Source organism: Pezoporus flaviventris, unplaced genomic scaffold, assembly GCF_033815535.1.
Source record: "Pezoporus flaviventris isolate CSIRO_AGI_PZ_B2104156 unplaced genomic scaffold, CSIRO_AGI_Pfla_v1 ptg000002l, whole genome shotgun sequence".
NCBI classification, from domain to species: Eukaryota; Metazoa; Chordata; class Aves; order Psittaciformes; family Psittacidae; genus Pezoporus; species Pezoporus flaviventris.
The window spans coordinates 27,510,014-27,528,450 of NW_026892550.1; the positions used below are offsets into that span (position 1 = coordinate 27,510,014).

General features: G+C 34.1%; 1 protein-coding gene across 3 annotated transcripts in view; it reads right to left on the minus strand.

Moving 5' to 3' along the window:
* The window catches only part of SGCZ (sarcoglycan zeta), a 441,993-nt gene that overhangs the window by 207,864 nt on the left and 215,692 nt on the right, over positions 1–18,437 (minus strand). For all 3 annotated transcript variants that reach the window (XM_061473161.1, XM_061473145.1, XM_061473153.1), the window contains exon 2: positions 5,973–6,167. In XM_061473161.1, coding sequence (XP_061329145.1) covers positions 5,973–6,167 — 195 coding nt within the window. The remainder of the gene's footprint in view (positions 1–5,972; positions 6,168–18,437) is intronic.

Genomic DNA, 18,437 nt, shown 5'->3' on the forward strand with positions numbered 1-18,437 from the left:
CCTAACAGTTCCTATCACTGTCATGCTTTTTCAGAAATGAATAATGAGTATTACAGTAAAGTTCTGTAAATAAATTATTTTCATATTCTATAGTATGCCAAGAGAGTTTTGCTATAAGCCTAAACAAAAGGACTGAACACAGCTGTTAGTTCTGTACCAATAAAATCTTAGGTATCAAATTACACCTTTAATGGAAAAATTGTATTTATAAAGAAATTATAAGGTATTCTTTTCATATTGGATATTAAGATCAGAAGAGGGAGTGTGTGTGTGCGTGTGTGTCCTAACAACATGGAAAGTTAAAATTTTGAAATTATTTTCTCATTCTTCCACAGCAACCAAAACCCAAGAAAATGTACTTGTGTTTACTGTCTCTATAAGTGATGTTAATGAAATACTACCATTCAGATTTAGCATTTTGCAGATCCAAAAACATCTAAGTCTAAAAACTAAATTCCTAAAGGAACACATGGACAATCTATAAAGATACAGAAGAGCGAATGGTTGTATATATCTGTGTTATTATATATGCTATCACATAAAAAGGAATCATGCTTTAGTTGGCATGTGTACCTTGCAGAAGGCATTCAACCATCTTGTAACTACCTGCTGTCCAAACAGTGTGAAGTTGGAGTTAGGCAGCCAGCAACTAGAATATGTTCAATTGTGAGCATGAAGTATGTGAATTCTAGCCAGGAAATTCAAACTGCTGTTTATGTTCTGCTTATGTTTGAAGCTAAACTGAAGTTCAAGTTCCCTTAAGAAATAACTGGTTTAACCCAGCTGATAAGTTGTCTCATTCCTTATTTTAAAAAATAATTCCCATGCTACTACTGTCAAGAGGAGTTTAACGTGAATCAACACAGACAACATTGTGCCATGATAGCAGTCAAAACTGACTAGAACACTGAAAGTAAATACAGTGATAGAAAATATCTGAATTGGCCAACAGCATTCCCAGAAGGGTAACAAAAGAAGTCTTTTCATACATTGATTCCTAAGGGGAAAGCAGAATATGGAGACACGCCAAACCAGATATACAAGCAGAACTAGTAAACCCACTGGTGTCCCTGCCCAAGGCAAGGTGATTGGAACTAGATGATCTTTAAGGTCCCTTCCAACCCAAACCACTTTGACTTTATGATTCTATGAATTTGGTGCTGCTGCTTCCTAGGATATGTGGCTGAGTCACAGGACAACCCAAAAGAGATCTTAAGAACTAAAAGGGTTCATATTTGCATTTTTCCTATCATTATATATTTTTCAGCATTAGTAAACTCCAAACTTCAATGTGATGCAATGAACAATAGAATAAGGTAATATCAAGCAAATGCAGTATCAATGTCAATTACGTACATATTAGAAAACATATAAATGTGCTTAGAAACTTAGGTTTCTATGCTGATTGCTCCATCTTGCTCCACAATGTCACTTCACAGCAGCAAGAGGCAAACTTTTAATTTCTTTTTATAAAACTATAATTTGAAACACTTGCAGAAAATTTTCAATTGTGGATTTTTACACTGGTATTAGTTTATTGACAAAAAATGTAAAATAAATCTCTTTTATAGAGTAAGCAAGCAGATAGCCTATCAATATACTTAAGCTGTTGGTAGCTATATCAAAAATAAATTGTATAAAATTATAGTTCTAATGGGGTTAGAATAAGTTAAAGACAATACAGGATTAAAAATATTTCAGAGAATAATGTTCAAGTAATTAAATCTTTAAAGAAAATGTAAGCTAATTACCTATGCACTGGACTGGACAAATAAATGACGAGAAGAATGCATGCACAGTAAAAACATTTTTTCCCTGATTTCCTTTGAAACTCATATATATTACATAAGTGAAATAACCAGGATGTTTTAAATACAAAACATATCCATAACCAACTTGTGGTTATGTCACCAAGTTACTACTTGAGTATCCCATCCTTGAAACACCTAGTATACTAATTGTACAGAAACAAAAAAAGCAGCTAACAGCTTTGACCTTCATAAGCCATATATAACCTAGACTAAGTGAGAGGCACTTATATCCTGAGGGGAAATGAAAGACAGACGTCTCCATGGGGAAGCCTGTGCACCATGGCAAACTTAATAGAAGGAAAGGAAATTATAAATGTTCCGTAAAACTCAAGTCTTCCAACTCTGTTTTTTTAACATCGACAAAATATACAGATTTTAGTTCCTGGCTTGATTTTTTTCCTAGATGTTCTACGTGTCTCAAAAGATCAGGCTTAAGAGATAAGGAAAGTTGAGTTCATTCTCGAAGACAGCAGTTGTTTACTTTTCAGGAAAGCATTTAGTACAGTAGATGACATCTGAAGTTCAAGCACGTGATTCAGAGATTTTGATGGTTCCATTAGGGGACAATATGTTATAGAGGCTGTCAAATTATTTTTTCCTTACCACTCAGGACAGAGTGGATCCATTCGATCCACATAAAAAAGAACAGAAAATTTTATTTCAATGAGAGCTTTAGTGCAGGGATTATTTCAGGGCTATGTTATTGGCAAAACATTTTGTTCAAGGTCAGATCTCCCTCTAATATAGCCTGCTCACAATCCATTACTTTCCACGTAAACCCAGAATAGTCTGGTATGTTACAGGTTTCTGTTCACATTAATGTTTAGGGACTTCGTTGTCCTGAGATTCTTACATGCTTTCACATGTAACTTTAAAGAGATGATCAAACAGTGAGGTAAGAGATCTTAAATAGATGTTAACGGACAGAAGCACTAATCTACCAGTGGAGGAATATCTTTTTAAAAATTGTTATAACATCTCTGATTCCTCCATCTAATATTCCTTCTGCTACACAGATACTAATTACCTTTGGGCTTGCTCATTTAATACATATAATATCAGGACAATTATTTGTAACTTGTATTTACCTTTCAGGTTTTTTTCTTACATTGTAACTGGAGAAGAGATTGTACATACCTGAAAGTTTCTCTACCTTTACCAGCTATGCTATTTAATCTGTTAAAAGGAGATTTGCACAACTTGACTGTACTGGTTTTATACAACATCAAATAACCCTTACTTCTTTTTCAATTACTTCTTTGATATTCCACATCAATCCTTAAGGACTTCAGTTGCCTGATGAATGGCCTTACAGAAGACCCTATTTCTCCTCTCTGTGTATAAAAAGAGCATGGGATAATTGCTTAAATTCAGAACAGGACTTTTACATGCAAGGTCAGTATATTCAGAAAACCTTTCCAACTAGAGAATCTATAAATTTAATTCAGAAAGGCTTTTATTGTGGCAAATGGGCAGTGGCTGCAGCTGTACAGTTAAAAATAGAACGGCAACAGCTAGTATAAATTAACACTGTTACAACTGTCAGCCAGCAATGACAAACCCATGGCCTGGTACTTCACAGCCCCTTGAAGTGGTGCAATTACTATCATATTTATGAAAGGCAACACTGGTTTATGCTAAAACAGCAACTAATTTAAAATCATGTCAAAATGTCAAAGCAGTTCAATTTCAACAATTATTTTATCATAGATGCATTTTTCTTTTGAGAAAATATTCTTTAAACCTGTTTGACAAACGTATTTTCCTTTCCAAAAGCTTTCTAGCTCCACTTCTGAGTTCCTATCACTGCCCAGACATACAAATACTCTTTCTTAGTTTCTATCTATCTATACATATGTACATGCATGATAGAAATCTATGTATATTTCAAAGCTATTACATTCTTTAAACACATGAAGCTTAGGTTCTTAAACTAAATTATTTTACACTCAGATGTCTGTTGCTAAGAACGTTACCCCTTCAGACCTGATACAAATTTCCCACTGGTGCTCAAATGGGCATGTGTGGACATAAGCATGAAAATTACTGAACTTTTTACATGACAATCTTCAAGCAATCAATTTTTGAATCCATACAGAGACTCTAATGTGAATACTAACTAGTCCAGGTAGAAGACTACCATTCAATCAACCTACAGAAGAAAACTGGTGTTCTCCTGTGTATGATCAACAAAATGGATTTGGACAGGATGCAAAGTTCCCAAGCATGTGCAACACCGGGTGGGTAGGGGTGGAGATATTCATATGAAAGAGGAGTGATATGTTTCACTTTTATGGCCATGGCAAAAGTGAAAATACAAAATTAAAATTAATTCTGACACAGGAACGTTAATGATTAACTTACACTAACCAGTGGCATTCCTTTTTTTTTTTTTTGTATTTATAACAAATTCAGGTTTATAAAAGGTGTACACAAGCTTTGTGATTTCTGAACTGTAAAAATTAAATAATGAGTTCATAAATTAAGTGCATAACATTTCAGACACTATTTTTGTGAAATTATTAAGCCAATGTTCACATAATTATTTCAGATATGCACCTCTAACTAGTGAAGCACAGTTTTCAATCTACTAACTCAGTAGTACACAGAACTGCTGAAACAGTCTGGTTGTTTCCTGAACTAGATACCTACACCTATTTAGTGATTCACTGAAACACTTTCTAACAAAGCTTTGACATGCAGCAAAGAAAAACATTTAAAATATCTTTTTTGGTTTTGTTTTAAAAAGACTGCATGTTCAAACTGTAAGAGTTTTAAACTGGACAGTGCTACAGTAACTTTTAGTGTGAAAGGTCAAACATTGCCTAGATACAGAAGCAGCATTTTCAGTATTTTACTGAAATGCAATCTTCTGCTCAGAGAAAAATCCTGTGCTTTTTAAAACATTTTCTTAACCTATTTAAATTTCCATGCTTAATTCTCCTCTAGATAAAATAGTAGACCATTTTACTGATGTAAACAGGTTGCCTAAATATGCTTCAATACAAACAGCAAAGCACATGCGCATGTTCTGTTTTGCAAACAAACAAGCAACAACCCCCCCGCAACTTCTAACAAACTTCAGTACAGTAATATTAATGTCATGCAGTTGTCAAAATATGAATCCAAAATATTTAACCACTACTGGCAAATCAGAAATAGTAATGTATTTGCACAATACATCTCATCAGCCAATGATCTCAGATAAACTTATGCATTACAGAGCATTAGCAAATATAGAACAATTTTAGACGTATGTTTAATGCGGGTCTTGTTTGGTATTTTTTATTTCCAGTAAAATAATGGAGAATAGAAATGTGCTATGACCCTTGAAATTCAAAATGTATTACCAGCTACATAAAAATGTGGCTTATGAATGGAAAAGCCATACACAGACTAAGATCCTAGCAGAAGCACTGCTATTTCAAACCGTGGAGTGTTCTATCTTTTCATTTTGTATACAAAAAGATGCTACTCCACTGCCAACTAGTGAGCACTTCCATCACCCTTATCCAAACAAAGCTTTGGGAACAAAGCTGAGGAGATAACACAGATCCCACTGAACACAGATGTTCAGGTGTACATCTGAAATACAGTCTTGGTATCTGCTGCTATTAAAGATTCCAGATAGAGGCTATCTTATAAAACCCCATGGCTCTCATGCCTGCCTCTTACCAACATCAAAACAGCCACTCTAATTTCTAGGTGAAACACAGTATAAATGTAAACTCTAAAAAAATACCAAGAACAACATAAACTGAAAAAAACCACCATAAGTTGACCTAAATAACCAAGTTTCCTCCTAAGAGAGATACTATCCATGCAGAACACACACAGTAACCTCCTACTGATTTCTTTCACTGGTGACAAGCAACCAAAAGGTGCCTGGGGCAGTCACCACGTTTCTGGTTGAGCAAACTAAAAAATTAAAGATCCAAATATAAGATCCATAAGCACATATGATTAAGCAAAACTATCTGAATTGATAGGGCACAAGTCTACGCACTGCAGAATATACAGAAAACCTACAAATGACTGAAGTAACCCTCAAAGAAGCATATATGATTTTTAATCCAAAATTACAAGATTTGTGTATAAACTGGCAAAGAGAACTAAACTACAACTTATTACTTCAAGAAACATAGTTACTATGATACTTACCACTGTGAAATTCATAACCTTCAAAATCCATATTGTCATTGCTAAGTTAACAATCATGGTAACCAACAGCAGAAGGACAAAGAAGTATAAGCACCTCTTTCGCCATCCATAAATCCCAACTGGGTAAAACTGAGGATGCTCAGTCCTTGGAAGGCTGTTCTGTTGTGTTGCTAATATATACTGCTCTCGTGTCATCTGGAAAAGAAAGATGGATGTATAAGTAAGCAAATGAGAGGTCTGTTTTTCATGGATTTTATTACATGACAATTATCTGACAAAGTAGAGAAAATCAGTTTCCATGGGCGCAAAACAGATATATTCATTCAGCATAAGACCCATCAATGTTATTTTTCCTACATATTTAGTAAGAATTTGGTGGGTTTTATTAATTTAAACTTTTTGTTTGATGTTTCAAATTGGATTTGCATTTTAAACTTATCAGGAATAAATTATAAAAAAATATTAAAGTCTGTACCTCATTTTATTTCTGAAGACTGCTTTATTGTCATTTACAAGGTCATGTAGGAAAATTCAGTTTTAAAAAAAAAAAGCCATGTAACTTTTTTCTGCTGAGATAAAAGTAATTTTCTTTCATAGCAGCTTACAGCCAAAACCAGTGCACTCTTGTTTAAAAATTAAACTCTATTCTTTCTAAAATACCTCTGTAACAGATGAAATTACCACTCTTTCATTATGCTTAGTAAATTAATAATTTATGCCATTATACATACAGCCATGTTTTACACAGAAGTATGCCGCTGTATACACTATATTTGACATAGTAAGAAACATAAAAACCCTTCAAAGCTTTAATTTTGGCCTTTATGAGATATGGATACTACCAACATCCATTGTTTTCCTGAACCAGTTTAAGTTCTAGCAAACAAGCAAGAAGTAACTGCAAACAGCTTAAAGAAGTTACCATTAATTCTTAATTCTTCTATAGAACAAAAACTCATTGTGCTTAATGCAAAACCATTTGACATTTTTTACATACTTAACTTTCTTTTAGAGCTCTTTATTTTCATATTTGTCTGTGACATTGCCTTTAGACCAGAAAGCATTAAGTTTTCTCCATGACTTAAAAAGAAATTAAAGAAACCTCTTTCTTTTTATGTAAAACTTCTTCCTGAAACGTGCCCATCAAAAAGATTGGCCTTGTGTTCAAGAGAAGGAAAAATAACGCAAACACAGAAATAACAAAAAAAACCAACAACCAAACAATAAACTTATAAAACCAGGGTGATCAGGTTTATGCTTAAAAACTGCTTTTGTTTTCACTAAAAGGAAGTTAAAAATGCATAATAGTTCAGTTGATTGAATTAGAAATAAAAATCTTATTAAATCCATTTGAAGGATCAAATAAATGGTGATTTTATAAGATTTTTATAATTTAAAGCTCAATAATGCTTATGTAAAACATCCATATTGTTAGATATTTATCCAAACCAAAACTGTTGAGTTTTTTTTACCATGCAACTGTTAATGAATGAGATAGTAATAGCACAAATGAACCCACTATAATGACAGCAGCAAGTCATATAATATACATTCATATTACAACAATACATATATCACTGAAATAAGTAAAACAGAAATAATTATTTTATAAATCAGGTTTTAAATAAGGTAGCGAACAGGCATTTTGTCATTTTTATTCTTTTCAAGCAGAACTGCTTCTCTTTTCCCATAATTTCAATTAACTGTGATGTTTAGCAATTTATTTACATACTAAACCTTTACAAAATTCCCTCTGTGACTTTTCTCAGTCCTCCAAGGGCAAAGCATCAGAAGGCTTTAATCAAACCCTCATCACATCATGGCAGTATTCATCCTAGCTGTGTCTGAATGTCTTATGAATTAAGAAAATGAATGCCTGAAAGGGTTAATCATCTTCCTCCTTATAATGAGTTTCTACACATTTATTTAACCAGTCATTATAATCAAAATGCAATGCATGATCACATTTTGAGATTTGAAGTAATTAGTATTTTTTACACCATTTCCATTAACTTGTGACCTTAGTTTAGCTACTACTTATGAAAGAATTATCACTATTAGAAACCGTTGAAAAGTCAACTTCCAGATAGTGAGAATGCTAAAAGTAGCACTGTCCCTGAAATAATAAATGTGGCCCCATGAAACGTATTCTTTGCAACACAGTCATTAAATACAATGAAATTTTATTCCATCACCACAGTCAGGCATCACTCAGTTCTCTCAGTGTATACTGTTCAATTGACTGAGGCTTGGTGATATTCTTCTACAGCCCATGGAGGTCTACAGGAGCAGACCGCCACCCTGCATCCTGTGGAGGAGCAAACTAGAGAAAAACTGAAGAACTGAACCACTTCAGTCTCATTTCACTCTCTTCCATTTTACACTACTTTCAGGTTTCTTTTTTTTTTTCCCTGTTTGAGAGGCAATACAAGTTTGGAGGAATTACAATGAGAGCTGGTCAAAAGTTACTTTTTCTAGTTCATGCTCTCTCCCAATTTCTTTTTTGCTTTCTGGGAAGCTCAAGTTGAAGGTCTCAAGGGTTCCACAATCCCTGCAGCAAATCCTGTGACTCAGATTGCTTAGAGGCCCTCAGTGCTCCCTAATCTTGCCCAGATTTTCTGCTAGCTTCAGTTAATACACTTCAGTTGACAGTCCCTGCTATTAACCAAGCTTTCATACTCCTACCTTTTAGAAAAATATTACTCAGTTATAGATTTTCAAGTGTTTAATACAGCTTGCATTCCTGAGAGTGAAGAACAGAAAAAACATACCATGTTTAAAATGTCAATAAAATGATTAAAAGTTGTTTGAAATTTTCAATAAAGAGTGCTTTTGTTACAAGAATGTTGATTCATTGGAATCTATCCATTTGAATAAACTCCCAATAAAATGGAGACGGATGCCATGAGACATTCACTCATACTTTGGGATGACAGAAGAATTTTTTTTTTTGTTTTTTTTTTTTTTTAAGAACGTCCAACATTTCTTAGGACATTTGATGTGTTGAAGTTTAACACAATCATTTGACACTTTCATAGATGAAATAAAAAAAAAAAAGCATTCTTTCTATGACAATTATTTTAAGACTTTAATCTTTTTATGATATTTCTTATTAAAAAGTAATTACTGGCATAGGTATAGCAAGACTTAAGTAAGAAAATAACCTTAATGGTGGTAGAAACATACCTCTGGGAATGATTTCTTAATTGTTTAATTACAAATGGAAGTTATTTATTTAAGGCTTGAAGCAATTTTCAAGTCTGACCAGATATTATCACAAAGAATACTTAGCTTTACTCAAAAAAAAAATGAAATCAACATCTAATTCAACAAATACAAATCTGAAACTGTTTATTACTCACATCATTAAACAGATAAGCCAAAAAGCAATTATTTTTGTTCCCTTGGGTATTATGCTTGTAGCCCAGCACATGACACCACTTCTATACATTTTCATTGACTGATTCTCCATGCATTATTTTCTTAATCCATAAGCAGAATTTAAAACACAAGGGAACTTTAAAACACAAAACTATAGTATGACAGCATGTAGACCCAACAATGATTTGGCTTTGTAAGGAACATAGCAATCAGATGAGCTGTAAAGGTGAGGAGATAGAAGAAAAAAACATAACTAGCAGGGAAAAATCTTCACATTAGCATTTAAAGAAAAAAAAATATCAAAAAGCAATCGGCTTATAGAATCATAGAATCATAGAATAGTTAGGGTTGGAAAGGACCTGAAGATCATCCAGTTCCAACCCCCCTGCCATAGGCAGGGACACCTCACACTAAACCATGTCACCCAAGGCTTCATCCAACCTGGCCTTGAACACTGCCAGGCATGGAGCATTCACAACTGTAACTGGCTATAGCTCCAGACATCATATGGATGATTTAGCAGAACCAGCTGGTGATCTCCACTCATGCTGACAGTAACACAGCCTCTGGCCAGCAGCTCCTGCTGTCAACATTTCTTTTTTTGTATGACACTGTAGCGGGTCATACATTTTGCTTTACTCTACACAGTGTGTGGCATTAATTAAACTTAGAGTTGAAATACTACTTTACTGTTTTCTGTATAGACTTTAGCTGATAGTTTAACATATGTAGTGAAAAATATATCACACAGAGCAGGAAGTGGTATAAGAACCATAACATTTCTTAGGCAGCAAATACACAAATAGTACTTCACACCCCAACCTTCACTCTAAAATTCAAAGCTGGGATGAAATCAACACAAAGCTCATATTCATATTACAAAAGTAAATATGAAGATGGCAGGAAGGGAGATCCATTTCTGCCAGGAAGAAGTGCCAAATTCAAGTGACATCAAGATTCTAAACTGAGAGTTTGATTCTTTTTTGGTTCAGCCATGGATTTTTGCCCTGACCACTTCCAGAAATGGAAGTGCAACTGTACTCCAAACCCCAAGATTATGTTTCTTAACCCCTTTGCACCCCTGAAAATCTGAAGTAAAGAACATGTAAAGAACTTCACTGTCAAGCTGTGTATAAAGTCAATTGATTACATAATTTGTGCAATTTGAATAATTTGGAAGAACCTGGGTTTTTTCCTTGGCCAAAAAAGAACAGTTTTGACACCAACAAGCCTTTGTCAACAAGGCTTAAGTCAGTATGTCTTTACTGACAATTTGCTTGGTTTATTGTTGTAAATTAGAATTCCATTTTTTTGCTTAGTCATTACAATTAGATTACTACAGAGACTTCATTACAGCCACAGGCAGGACAGCATCTGAGGTACGTAATTTTCTCCCTATGTTGCCAGTACTCACTAAATAGTTATCGGAACAATTGTCTATAAAAGGACAACAAATGTTTGCATCTCAATATTGCTCTCCAATAAAATTATCACTTGACAAAAATGGATACCAGTAAGCTGATAGTATTACCATTATTACTTAGTGAGTACATTTATGGCTGTTCTGTGTTTAATATACTTAATTGTAATGTTCACTGCACAATGAAGTTCACAGTATGTTATCAAGAATAAATAATCATGTAATGAATAGAATCATATTTTTTTCACTATTCTGTGACTTTGAATGTTTCTAAATAAAATGTGCTATACTGAATTCTTTGGGAAGCTGTATTCAAATATATTTTCAATAATCAGATAATTTCAGTATACTTTCAGTGTATATTTTAAAGAAGCTTTGGTTTCAAAAGCTTACTCAGTACTTCACTTTACTTAGCTTTATAATAATCTAAATTGCATGTGATGTTTTAGAATAACTTCTGAAGTGTTCTATCTAGCTACATTGTCAACATATCATATTATTAGCATAATTGTAAATTAAATTACGTGAGATTGTAGAAGCAGTCTAGTAGCAGCAACATAAAATTCAGTATGGCTGAGCTGCCTTACAGAAAAGCAGATACCTGAGGAGGCAAGTAGATGATAAATAGACTGCTGAAACATACAGCAGCATACAGCCCTAGCACCTGTTACAGCTCTCTGGACGTCATCTCAAATATTCCTACAACTATATAAATAGATTAAATTCGTCTTACTGAAGAAATTCTAAAAGTCTGTTAGAATAGCAACAAAATCAGGAAAAACACAGTAAATTATTAGATTTCAGTTTTTAACCCACCACTTTTACTTCTGGTGGGCCTTCATCCCTGATGCTCCACATATCTCAATAAGGCAGGGCATGCCCACAAGCACTGTGACCAGCACTTAACACCTTCTGCTCAGCTGCCTCTCTTAAGGCCACCAAGAAGATAAGATGGAGAATGCCTTTGTTAACGATATTGCATCAGAGAATACCTGACAACCACATCGGTGGATACACAAAAAGGCATTAGCTATCCTTTGGGAGTGATACATTGGTTAAATTGGTTTTAGTATCTGGAGTCATAGAAAAATGTTATCTTCAAGAGTCAGGAAAGAGGTTTTAAGAGTAGCAGATTCACCAAGGGAAACAGCCTAAGCTAGATTGAAAGAAACAAGGGAATGAACATCTGAACTATGGAAGGAAACATCCTCTAACTCATTAGTTCCTATAGGCTGAAGTTGAAATTTCATGTGGTGGGGTTATCCTATAGTCCACAATCAAAGAACAGGAAAGAAATAGGAAACGTGAACCAAATAATGGATTACTAGAAAGATGACAGACCCTTGGGTGACATGGTTTAGTGTGAGATGTCCCTGCCCATGGCGGGGGGGTTGGAACTAGATGATCTTAAGGTCCTTTCCAACCCTAACTATTCTATGAAGAACAAGCTTTTAAGTAGTGGTCCTTTTCCTCTTTGCATACATGTGTAGTGCAAGCCTGCTGTATGGCTGGGAAAAGAAAAAATATTTGCAGATCTAAAGCCACAAGAGTGTTTCTACTTTTTTGTTAAATCAAATGGATCAGGTATAAAAAAGTACAGAATTAACAGCACTTAGCAACTGATATGATGAAAGAACAGGAGCACACCTTAAAATAACAATTATTACATTTTGGGTTTGCCCTGTATTTTTTGAGTTTCTTCTGTGGTGTAAGCAGGTAACAATACGATGCTGCAAGTGACACTAAGCTTTTCATTCACCAGTTTGATCTTAATATGAATTTGATTACCTCATATTCAACATGAATCAGTCTTCATCCTTGCAAACAGTAATAATGGATAGTAATTATAATGATATCAATATGCAAACTAAAGTCATGGTCTTACAAGAATGTAAGAATGGATCAAATCTGACTGCTATACACAGCTCTAAAAATAAAAGCTGTATTTCACCCGTCTGTCTGAAGGAGTACAGCAGAATTTATCTTCACAGAAGATAGATCGCACTGCCAAGAATTAGATTAAATATGTATATACATATATATACACATATACATACACACACACATATATATATTAGTCTCTCATTTTATAGCACCTACCAACATGGTGTTCTGCTTCAGTCTAAAAGAACAAAATTTTAAAAACATAACAACAGGTGTGTTTTACCATGCGATAACCGTTAACATTTTGGTCACCATCACTGTGCTGAGGTAATGCTCATAAACAACCCAATACTTAAAACACTTGGGAGAGTATTTTAATAAAATTGCATGGATGGAAATGGTTGGAGAAACAAACAGAAAATTTCAGTTATTAATCTATAATCTGACCACTTATTTCAGATGGTATCATAAAACAACAGAGAACACTCAGGTTGTTTGTGCAGACATGAGGAATCTAAGATAAAACTAGAGCTCTGTTGCTAAAGTTTACATGACTTTAATTTAATGTGATATATAGGAGTAAATCCCTAATTTGCTACCCATTTTGTCTTTAACATTTCCTCCATTCCCTCATCTTCCTTGTTAGTAATGGATGTAACTGTTTCCTGTGATTACCAGTCTCAATATATAAACGTGGTTTCACAGTGACGGCCTATACATGTGCCTCCCTCTCTATAAAAACAAAAACACCATGACATTTTAATACTGTAATGAAAGTCATATCTTTCCAGCACTCACATGAACAATGACATCTCACACAAAAAATCCCATATCAACAGATGCTGAACATGAAGTGCAATTTATAAGACTTTCAAATGAGCAACCTTCAGATTCATCTTCTACAATTACTAGCAAAAAGCGTCATGAATGCAACAGTGGAGTAATTTCTGCATTTTTATCACATGAAATTTGGAATTAGTTTGATGCACTTTTAAAACTAGCTATAACAACTAAACAATTCAGTTCTATGTTTTAAAAAGTGAATGAACTTTGACTTTCTTTTCAAATTTTGTTGATATTTTGGGAAGAAACATAACACGTATGTTTGAAAGCTTCTAAATGACTTAAGATTCCAATGTGAAAACCAGTATTTTCAAAACCTAAATGACGCTGGCATAATTTTCACATGCTTTATATTATTCTTATAATTACCCCCACATTTTCATTTTCTCCATTCTATTTATGTTTGTATATTTCCTTCCAGAAACTGCATTCAGAAGTGCATTCATTCCATAACAGTCAACCTGATCAGATTTAGCAGGATAGAAAGCACTGAGGACGAAATCTTAACCACGCGAGAGTTATTTTCTTATTGAACAGAGGTTCCAAAAAATTTCTAATAATGAAGATGATTAATACGTAATGGCTAATTGTCACATTTCTGCCAGGCACATTAAACATTAGCTAAGTTAGCGACACAGAGCTAATCTCCCCCCTCCCGTTTTTTCAAGCACTCAAAAGGATGGTGCCGACATCATGGGTTAAACAACAGAACTTAAGTAACTTCCAAAGTAAATTCTTTCAAGCTTTGTGAGAAATCCACAGAGAAACAGTTCGCCATCTATATTTCATCTTTACTGCATTCCTACTTCAGTTCTTGACTGGACAGAAATGGGCTAAATACTTGAATAGCGTAATGCAGGTGAAGGTTCTCCCCAGCTTTCCTCAAATGAGTAATGAAAATTAATTGGGACTCACCCTGTTCTCCCAGTTGTGAAGGAAAATATAATCAATATAACTTGATGAACAGAAGACTGATTGGAATTGAACAAATGAAGCCTTCTTTTTATACTAAGAGACTGAAGGAGGATACAGTGCCCATGCCATTTGATATTCCAAAATACTTGTAAGCACTGTTGGAAGAATGGAAGCAAAAATAACTACTCTTCTCTGGAACTATACTAAGCCAGCTTTATGAATAGACAATGTGCAGCTGCCTGTCCCTAGAAGAAGCTAGGGTCAGCAAAATGAAAAATTGAGAAACATGAAACGATTTGTTGGAGACTATACTCAGATGTCATTACTCGATATAATTCCTGTGAAGAGGATATTCAAGGGAGATCAGGTACAGCAAAGAGATGCAGGCATACTCCTTACTGATCTGGAAGAAGAAAAAGACTTGAAAACAAAGATTTCTGAAGGTTTGGAGACAGTTATAAAAAGACATAACAATGAAAAGATGTCCTCCAGAAGTCTGCGCTAGCCCTACAAGTGATTCAGACTGGAATTTATAACAAGATATCCATGGGCAATTGGGAAAAATCTGACAGAGCTGTGAGGAAGGTTGCCATGATCCAATCAGTACAGTTATACAAGGGAAAAATGAACGGAAAGCAGAAAAATACACACACACACACAAAAAGGGGAAGGGACAGAATTGTGGCTCAAGAAGCAACAAATTTTGCAGTAAAAAAAGAACTGGGAAAGAAGCCAAACATTCACTGTTCTCTCAGAGAGGTTAGATTGATCTCCTTGTTTATGTCAGAAGCACCTCATTTTATCATACAGGCTCTTAAATTTCAGACAGATCAAAAAAATTAAACTGTTAAGTTTCTTCCTGAGCCCTCTGTACAGGAAGATATTCCACCTAGCAAATACAGAAATGTATCTTCTGGGCTTTTCATTGTCTGTGCTGTACTTAGTATAGGAGAATGTGAAGCACTCAATTTAAAGCTTATACCCATTTAATGATGAGCATCAATGCTAACTGGTCTGATTCAATATGGACAAAAGTTCAAAAGAAAAAAATAAAGTTAAAAAAAATTTATGCTTAAAAAGAGACATTTATTACATCCTGTAATTAGCTTTAGTTACGAAGTGTATTACCAAAGCATAATGAAATAAAGTTTTACTTTACCATACTAGAAACTACCACTGTTTCTCTGCTCTCTAAAATACTGACAGAATTGGCTAGCAAGTATTTTTTATGCTTACTTTGTGTTAAAATGCATTCAGTCTATGCAGAGTGAGTCATTCTTGCCTTAAAAATCAAATTTCTGGGATATCTTGTGAGATCCATAGGAAAAACTTTCAAGGCAATGTGGCATGTATACAACAAAAATTGGGCTTCTCTACTACAGAAGGAAGTATTTCATAGTGCAGTTTAAATTTCTAGGTCAGATATATTTGTGTACTATGATCACCTGACTCCTAGGAAAGCCAGTTCTGTGCAAAGACAACATAGTCATATGTTAAGATAACATAGTCTTAAGATAACATGTTCTTATGTAAGAAAATCCTTTTTTTGAGCTGGAATTTTTCTTTCTGCTCTTTTCATGATGAGGCAGATTCTTCAAGGTGTAAAAATTACTATCAACGAAAAATAGATCTATATTTACTTTATATTTGTTAGTAAGGATTTCCTGCTACAACTTTATTCACAGTACTGTTTTGCTCATTTGAATCACTTTCATTAGTTACTCAAAACTGGTGATAGAACCTTGCAATGGAAAAGAACTGAAAGGCATTGAAGGCATCTACAGATTATGAATATCTGGAATATATAGAAGAACAAAGTCCCCCACTGCATTATTATTTCAGCTAAAAGAAGATCTCCCAGTAGGGAGAAAAAAAAAAAAAGACACCAGTGGGTATTGAGGATATAGGTCTAAATATACACACAAACGTGATTAATACTGAAAGCAACAAGCCACTGCAGGGTCCTACAAAAACAGCATATTTCACTTCAAGGAGTGAGTTTCAGCAACATTGAGCAGAAAAAAATAATTAAGAGATTGAAATTATATAGCCAGTCAAAATCACAAAGAGGGGAATGGGCAAGGGGGAGATATATGCTTCTGTGTAGAAAAGGCCATAACTTGCTTACACTGCATAATTCTACCTATAGCACCACACACAGAGAAACCCTCCACTGTGTATCTTCTACACTCCACAATGCAACAGAAGTAAAACACACTTTAGCTGTATTTCAATTACTGTGTCATAAAATGAGTTATATATACTATAAAAGTAATAACATTGAACAACCAGAAAGAGAAAGCAGAAAAAAAAACCCACAAACATATGAGCAATGTATGGAAGAGCTTATTTATTACAATTAGGAAACATTATAGGCAAGAAAAGCAGCAAGCTGTTATCTACTCCAAAAGTGACAACAGCATGTCTTTACTGATGTTGAAGAGATGCCTGAACTTTAAATTAATATTCAGTAGTGTTCTGATATCATTCTCTGCAGTTAATAATGTACTTATGACACATTGGCCATTGATTCTTGAACTGTTTGTGTGCTGTTGAAGTTTCCATGTTAGTGTATTTAAGTAAAATATAATTATATATATATCATATCTATATAAAACACTTAGGAAATACAGTTATAACATAAATTCAGAAGCCTTTAACAGCAGTACTTCAGTATAAAATACAGATTTTGTAGATATTCATAGCATGTTCATGATTCAGGGGAATATTAATAGATGTAGTCACAAGGGAGCTGTTAAGACCTACTGGAGTTTTAATCAGTATAAAATTCAGTTTTCATATTAGATTAGTAGTTTTAAACAAAAAGCACATCCAAATAAAAATTTCTGATATTATTTAGCTTACAACCTATGTATTTCTGTCTTATTCATATAAATTCCAAATTGACACAAGTACCTCTCAAAATCATGACTATAATGGTATTACTGTGGATAAGTCACCATCCTACACCGTTTTAAAATTACTGCATGCAGGCATTTCTTCAGAGCTTATAATTAATGACTTGTTGCTGTTTGAAAAGGAGATATATCAATATTTTTATTCAATAATTGTTATAGAACTTTAAAATCATAGAATCATAGAATGGTTAGGGTTGGAAAGGACCTTAAGATCATCTAGTTCCAACCCCCCTGCCATGGACAGGGACACCTCACACTAAACCATCTCACCAAAGGCTTTGTCCAACCTGGCCTTGAACACTGCCAGAGATGGAGCATTCACAACCTCCCTGGGCAACCAGTGCCTCGCTTTCAAAAAACACTTTTTAATGCGTATGATTTTAAAATAAAATAAGTTTTAAATTATGTCATTTGAAAGTATAGCTTACATTTATAAAATCTGCAGATCTCCACACTGTCCAAGTTTGATGCAACAACTGCCAAGTAAGTCAAAAAATGTCCTTCTGATCAAGGGATTTTTAGAAAGAATTAAGTTGCGCAAGCACAAGATCAGTCTCAACTGGCAGGAGCACAGGAGGATCCTTAAGTTCTTAAACATAGCATGCCCACTCCATCCCTTCTCAGTTTTGATCACTGCTTGACAACTGTTTTGATCACTGATGTCATTTTTGTCATTTTAGACAAAAAATTTCCTACTCTTTTTTTTCGTTTAGAAAAACAAGGAAGTAGTGAAAACAAAATTAATTAATTGGTTTTCTCATTGATTTAAGATACATCTAACCTAATAAAGTCTATCAACCACAACTATAGTTTAAAATAGTCTGGAACTGAAAATCTAATCTCCATCTGTAGACCTATTTCAGGGACATCAGAATCTCTATTTTTTCAAAAAATATAATTTTGCATGAAGACTTCCAAATTTAGTTATCATGCTCACTAAAGTACATATACTTTTTTTAATACATACTATTTTTAAACCCAAACAAAAACAACAAAAATAACCCACAAACCTAAGCCAAACTGAATTAAAGAAACAGTAGAATTTTATTAATAGCTACTTTTGAAGCTACCAGCTGTAGTATATATAATAAAATAGGTTCCACT